This window comes from Engraulis encrasicolus, chromosome 13, assembly GCF_034702125.1.
Source record: "Engraulis encrasicolus isolate BLACKSEA-1 chromosome 13, IST_EnEncr_1.0, whole genome shotgun sequence".
NCBI lineage: Eukaryota > Metazoa > Chordata > Actinopteri > Clupeiformes > Engraulidae > Engraulis > Engraulis encrasicolus.
Window position 1 is genome coordinate 55,625,170 of NC_085869.1, and position 7,500 is coordinate 55,632,669.

A 7,500-nucleotide genomic window follows, 5' to 3' on the forward strand; every position below is an offset into this window, starting at 1 on the left:
ACAACAGTTATTATGACATCATTCCCTGCCATCAAAGAGCTCCAAACCCTTGTGCATATGATCAAACACGCAGCGGTCATATCAGAAATGCATCCAGCCTAATCATCCCTGGCAACGATCACACAACACTGATTATGGCATCATTTCCTGCCATCAAAGACTGTTGCCATCAAACACACACACACACACACACACACACACACACACACACACACACACACACACACACACACACACACACACACACACACACACACACACACACACACTAGTGTTTATGATCAAACATACAGCCATCTTATCCTGCTCAAGTCTTATCTTGCCCCACAAAGTTCCTGAACTGGCAACCATCTCAGCATTGATTATGACCTCAATTCCTGAAGTGTGGTGTGTGGGGCAGGTGTTTGTGTTGGCCCACCTTCAGGTCGTGGATGTTGAAAGGATCCTCAAAGATGTAGGCGGCGTCAGCGCCCACGGCGATGCCGGTGGTGGTTGCTAGGTAACCGCAGTAGCCCCCCATGGTCTCCACTACAAACACACGCCTCTTGGTGCCAGAGGCGGACTGCTTGATCTTATCACAGCTCTGAAGAGAGAGAGAGAGAGAGAGAGAGAGAGAGAGAGAGAGAGAGAGAGAGAGAGAGAGAGAGAGAGAGAGAGAGAGAGAGAGATGTGGAAATGCTGATCACATATGTACACTCCCTGGTCCATCATGCAGAGTTTGAAGTGGGAGAAGAATACATTTCCATAAAGGCTCAAGATGGGAAAACTTAACATAGAGTAGAGCAAACACACTACGTACTCCTAAGTGTCTAAAACGTCTCTGAGTACCAAGAAAAGTGCTTTACAAAACATATGTATTATTTTTATTAGCTTACCATGTGACAGACACAAGAAATCGTGACAGCTATGCCCTACACCACTAGTGCACATTATTGAAAGACATATATATATATACAGTATATTTATATATATTATATTTATATTTATTTACATAGGGTATTTCTCATCTAGTGGTTATATGGAGTTGGTATCAGGGATCAGATTGTCATAGGTTCATATTCAGTGCCAGTAGGGGAAAAATTGTGTGTGTGGGAGAGAAAAATAACAGCACTCACTCATCCCAACACCCATAGCTGAACTGGGCAAGGCGTTAAACCCTACATTGGCCTACCTTGAGCCACTGATGTCGCACATGACACTGATTGACATGGGCATGTCCTTCAAAGTTTATGCATGATGTGAAATTAGTGTTGAAGCAATTTGACCAACAAACATGGATGTTCAGAGTAAATGCCATGTCATTACAGAGCACATTACTTCTTTATGAAGTGTGAGCTTAGTGGTGGTTTAGTGCTACTGCAGTCCTGCAAATTCACATTGAATTGAATTAACATTGTAGAGTACGAGATGTATTATTGTAGCACTGAACTTACAGTATACTACTACTACTACTACTACTACTACTATTACTACTACTACATTTAGTATTATACTCACTGACAGGGCTGAGTTGACAGCGCAGGCTCCCCAGGCTCCCCAGGCTGAAGTCTTTGGCATACTAATGCAATTACTACTACTACTACTACTACTACTACTTCTACTCTAGTACACTAGTGTTGATGCTGAAGCTAGTACTGTATAATGTGAATGGGGGACTTACAGACATGGCAGCGTTGACGGCAGTATCGGCTCCCAGGCTGAAGTCTGTGCCGGGCACGTTGTTGCTGATGGTGGCGGGGATGATGCACATGGGGATGCACAGCTCGTCATAGTGACCACGCGCCTCATACAGCTCCAGGATGCCCTCATACGCCTACGGAGACATGAGTCAAAGATACAAATGGTTAGAATCAAGGGATATTTGATAAATGTTAATAGACATGCACCAGAGTAACAGGAAAGAACTGAAGGGGGTACAGCTCCAGGATACAGTCATACACCTAAGGAGAGATGATAGAATGATGGAAAAGGTTAGGATACAAGGATAAGCCTCATATGCGGGCACACTAGTAGTAGTGGGAGTAGTACACAGCCTTGGTGCTGACATTAATACATACAGTACACCATATACAGTGGTGCATTTATGACACAAATATATGGATATTTTTGTAAAACATAAATGGAATTCTAGCTCCCTAAAAGGGATATTTTTTAAAAAAAAATTACACACGTTTTTTAAAACGCACCCGTCACAATGGTGATTTTTTTTTGGTTAATCCTTATGCTGTGTAACCAAAATATGTAAACGGATAATAAAAAATATACCCATGTGTGTAACAAAGGCCATAGTTTTGATCTAATCAGCGTCAGTATTCCTTACCTCAAAACCCAAGTGAAAAGAGAAGTCTGCGACACTGCTTGTCTATTTATTATTTAATCGAGCAACGTTTCGACCTTCAGGTCTTCATCAGGCAAAAGTTCTCTGAACTTACCTCAAAACCCCCCACGACCAGCAGAGACTGGATGTTGTACTTGTTGAGGTTCTCTACCAGTCCCTCCATGCAGGTGCTAGGCAGAGTTCTAGAGGGCAGAGAGAAAGGAAGAAAGAAAGAAAGGAAGAAAGAAAGAAAGAAAGAAAGAAAGAAAGAAAGAAAGAAAGAAAGAAAGAAAGAAAGAAAGAAAGAAAGAAAGAAATGAAATAAATCAAGAGAACAGAGCATCACAGTCCCTTTTTGAACCAAAGGCTAAGAGCAATCTCTTCTTTGGACAATCATGTGTGAGAGAACGTAGTAATGAACATAGTAATAAATATAATTTGGATAATGCCATGGTAAGTATAGCCTCTCACCGCTTGGTTCCCAGTATGGAGCCTCCCTGGCCCGTCCAGCCAGCCACACCATGCCACTCCACCTCAGACACCTGTACACACACACACACACACACACACACACACACACACACACACACACACACACACACACACACACACACACACACACACACACACACACACACACACACACAGTCAGTATATGCACAAATAATTACATTCTGACATAGAGGTGGCAGCATCATAACATGCACATTTACGCTGTAACGTGCACAGTGTACTAAATTCGTCATTGATAAGACTTCGCTACCAGTTCACTACTACTACACTACTATGGCATTACACAGTGTATTTAGTAATACACGACTTGGTTACTGCCATTCTGGTAACAGCAAATTTAAAACAGGGGCCGTGTATTAAAAGTTTAACGGGTGCTTCTGAAGACGCTACTGCCTAAAGTAACGAACACAGTAAATAGACTTGTACAATGTTGATGAAAGATATCGCAAGATTCTGTAGTGCTGTTCCTGTTGCACTGTTTGCTATTTCTCCACTACCGATTGCTCTTCACTTTTCCTTGTTCCTTAATCGGTAACACTGTCTCTTTTGTTCAACATTGTGTGCAGTGTTTTTTAATCATCAGATATCCAGCTGTGTGCAGAACTTATTTTTTCTTCTTAGTTTGAAGTGAGTGACAACTCTTCAGTTTTGATCATATTGTACATGGCACTAATGGAAAATACTGTAAATGTATCTTTGTAGTAAGTAATAAAAGACCCACAAGAACATTAGTTTTTAGGCATTTAAGTACTATGGGAGAGTATATTGTCATTGTATTAGATGGTGGTGTGTGCCTACTTGTCCGTTGGCCAGCCATCTTTGACGATGTGGACATGATGTTTGCAATACCATAGCACTAATGCTACATTACAACGCCATTACACAAGCCTTGAGTAGTAAAATACAACTGGATCATTGCCATTCTGATAATAGAAAATTTATAACAGGGGTCATGTGCTGTAAGCACATTGCCTTTGTAACTCCGTGCATAATATACATTAGTGATGTATTATTAACTCATTGGATGCCAGCCCTTTTCCAATCATACAACCCAAGATATACATAACATACAGTTAGTATATTAGTATTCATTCAGAATTTTGGGAGAAATTTTCATTCTATGACCATGTCAACACACAACCATTAAAAGCTGAATTGACACGCCTCAGCATCATTGGCACTTAACATTAGGATCCAAAACGATTCGCTTAAGCGCCATTGGCATCAAGTATATTAATAGCGTACCTGTCCGTTGGCCAGGCCGTGGAAGCCGTCGTTGACGATGTAGACGCGGTGTCCCTGGGCCAACGCCACCCTGACGGCCGAGCGCACTGCAGCGTTCATGCCAGCTGCCGGGGCTCCCACATTCAGGATCGCCATGGAGTAGTTACTCTGGTGGAGCGAATACAGGAATCACAACACAGCAAACAGAATGGTTCACACTGGTTAGTCAGGTGTAAGTGTATCAGAATCGCCAGTGAGTAGTTACTCTAGTACTGCAAATACAGGTACAACATCACAGTCCAGTAAAAACAGTATGGTTCAGACTGATTACACTGACTACAGTATATTGTACAAATCACTTTTTTTTTTTAATATCCAGATTCCCACTGAGCAGTTGCTATGGTATAGAAAATACAGGGATAACAACACAGCAGAGGTAAAACGGGATGGTTCAGGTTGTTTACTCTATACAAATGTATTAGTATTGTGACTTAGTAGTAGCTCTCAGAGGTGTCAAAGGTAAAAGTAAAAAATAAGTTTCCTTCAAACACAGGTAACTTATCTGAATAACCAGTAGACCTGTGTACTTGGCTTGCGATCGGGTGACTGGTTGGATCAAGTTTGTGGTAGGTCCTCTTTAGGTTTTTAGTGTTTTTCAGTAAATGTCTATCTATTTCATTGGGTAGAGTGGAGTAACTGGTGTAACAGCTACGTTAAATCATATGCTAGTGTTGTACCTACACCATGAATTCACTTTTCCATTTACTTTTGACACCTCTGGTTGCTCTATAGTAGTTGAACACATAATATATTTTTACTGTAGCTCAGATAATTAACACAGTTTACATCAATATACTGCATATGTCATTGAAATGTATGTGGTATGGATTACCTTATCCTTAGCTAGATTCTGGGTGGCCAGGAGTTTGTAAATGTTCCAGTTGTTCTCGAAACTCCTGCAAGGACAGCAAGTCAGGGTGTAGCTGGGTAAACCAACTGTAGTATGTTGTGTGGAGTGTATTTCAGCAAATGACGTATTTATTTATGTTTGCATTAGATTTATGATTTATGTATTGATTTATTCCCATCCATTGATGCATTAACCCTATCCAGACTGGGGGGGGGGCTAAAAGTGCCCGCACCAACTTTGATGTCGTATAATTCCTTAACGACTTAAGCTATGACTACGAAACTTTGTGACTTTTCCTAACATTAAGTTGGCTACAGTTAAGTTCCGAAAGATTAGTTTTATCATTTCTGACAGGTATGTCTGACCAAAAATCACTTTACCGTATCTATGACGCCATATATTTTCATATTTTTTTGTTATTTCCAATAGCATCAGACTACTTTGTGAGCATTTAAGTGGTTTGAAGCATAAAATCATTAAAATTCAAGTGCATTACCTACATTTGATGGAAAATACATTATGGCGAGATTTTGGGCATAATAAGATGATGATGTCATAATGACGTCATAATACCAGATAATTACACAAAAATTATGTCATTCATAGCTGTCCATACATAGATCATCTCCCCCAAGTTTCGTAGTCATTCTGTATTCTGTTCATGAGTTATGAGGGGGGGGGGGTCAAAAGAGCCCCCCCCCAGGCCCAGGAATGCCAAAAAAGCCCAGTCTGAATAGGGTTAAGTTGTCACCAAAACCATGTATAGAAGATGGAAGAGTTTTTCTTTACTGATGGCACAGATATATTCCAAGATGACAACGGCAAAAGTCATCAGACTCAATTTTTGAAAGCATGGTTTCAGGGAGCACGAGACATCCTTGTTACTACAGAGTGCAGAGTCAGGCTTCAACCTCAGTGAGAATCTTTGAGATGTGCCAGAGAAGGCTTTACACAGTGTTCAGACTCTATCATCATCAATACAAGATTTTGGTCAAACTTAATGCAATACTGGAAGGAAATAAATCCAGACACTGCATACGGTTATTGAAACAATGCAGCACAAAATGTGCGCCTTTTTATTTTTGGCCAGCCTGTGTATAATCCGAGGCAATTTTTTCCTATTGTCCTCCCAATCCTTTGACTGCAGTGGAATACTGGTGCTGTCCTTTTTGAAGTATGGTGGCCTTTGCTTCTGCTTATTGTGATGCTTAATTGTTTGAAAAAATGCTGTGTCAGGTATCACAGAGTTGTAACCAGGCATAACTAAGCATAAGTGTCAACCCTTTTTCGAGCATGGTATAATGGGAGCTTGGAATAAGGTGGATATGTCTGGAGCTAGGTGCCTGGTTGGAGGCAATGCAAGGCAAGGCAAGTTTATTTGTATAGCACATTTCATACACAAATGCAGTTCAATGTGCAACAAAAAATGAAACTAAAGGAAGGTGAGGGAGGGTGCTCTTACTTGCCCCTCAGCTGGATGGTCTCATTAAAACGCTTCTCATTCATCGCCTTCTGGACCTCCTTTGTCTGGAAACACACAACACATACAGTACAACACAATTTATTACAATGCCATGCACCCAGTACATGTGTGCATACTACACACAATATCTATGCCATATATATGGCTGAAAGATTAATAATAAAAACAACATTTTACTGACAATTGCAACTGTTTATTGACAGTGATGAAGCTCATGACAAATACAGTTTTGATCAACAGAGGTCTTCATATTTTTTCCCCATGATATTATATAGAGCAGCATAGAGCTTGAAAGTCCCGCCCCTTGGTTCTGCATTTCACGGGACCTAAGCTGACCATCTAACAACATGGTAGCGAGTAAATATCTTCTGATCTCAGTCATTATATGCGCTGGGCTACAAATATGCTGTTTAAGAGACTAGATAAAGATTACTCATGCAGAAGTATCAATGTTTTGTTCCGAGGCCGTCTGCATGAAAAATGTGAAGAAACACAGCTTTCTAAAAGGTTTGGGGGTTCGTACGAAAAATTAAACAAAAATAATTCTCGAAGGGGATCGAAATATCATTTTAATACCGTCATTGGATTACATGTTACGATTTTCAGCTAAAAACGCCGTTGAGGTCCCATGAAATCGGGGGAAGTGACGTCACTTTCAAGCTCTATATCCAGGAGCACTCACCATTTCCACGCACTCCATGAGGGGGAGCCTGGTGGCCTGGTTGCCCGAGAGGCCGATGACGCAGGCGGGGGTGTCTGGAGTGGCCTCCATCAGGGCCACCACCGCCTCCACACCCAGCTTACTGCTCTGGAGGGCAGAGGGGAAACATGGGTAACTGTAGGAGAATTAGGGTTTAAAACTAAATTGAATGTAAAATAGTTTTTTTTAAGTGTGTTGCGTGTTCTGAACTCTGTGCAGAAGCCTCCTAATCATAATGGAGTCACCAACACCTGCACCCCAGCTTTCTACTCTGGGGAGGGCAGTGGGACACACAGACAGTCCTTAGAACATTATGAAGCCCTGTGATGCCTTCTTTCAGCCTAATGGTGGTC

At 41.3% G+C, this 7,500-nt stretch overlaps 1 protein-coding gene across 1 annotated transcript in view; it reads right to left on the minus strand.

The window, feature by feature from the left end:
- Nucleotides 1-342: 342 nt before the first annotated feature.
- LOC134461418 (ATP-dependent 6-phosphofructokinase, liver type-like) overlaps nucleotides 343-7,500 on the minus strand; it is a 28,062-nt gene continuing 20,904 nt past the window's right edge. The window contains exons 10-17 of the mRNA XM_063214344.1: nucleotides 7,130-7,255; nucleotides 6,427-6,491; nucleotides 4,947-5,010; nucleotides 4,076-4,222; nucleotides 2,789-2,859; nucleotides 2,433-2,520; nucleotides 1,661-1,813; nucleotides 343-583 (exon numbers count right to left, since the gene is read on the minus strand). Of these exons, the coding sequence (XP_063070414.1) occupies nucleotides 371-583; nucleotides 1,661-1,813; nucleotides 2,433-2,520; nucleotides 2,789-2,859; nucleotides 4,076-4,222; nucleotides 4,947-5,010; nucleotides 6,427-6,491; nucleotides 7,130-7,255 (927 nt within the window). The 3' untranslated portion in view covers nucleotides 343-370. The remainder of the gene's footprint in view (nucleotides 584-1,660; nucleotides 1,814-2,432; nucleotides 2,521-2,788; nucleotides 2,860-4,075; nucleotides 4,223-4,946; nucleotides 5,011-6,426; nucleotides 6,492-7,129; nucleotides 7,256-7,500) is intronic.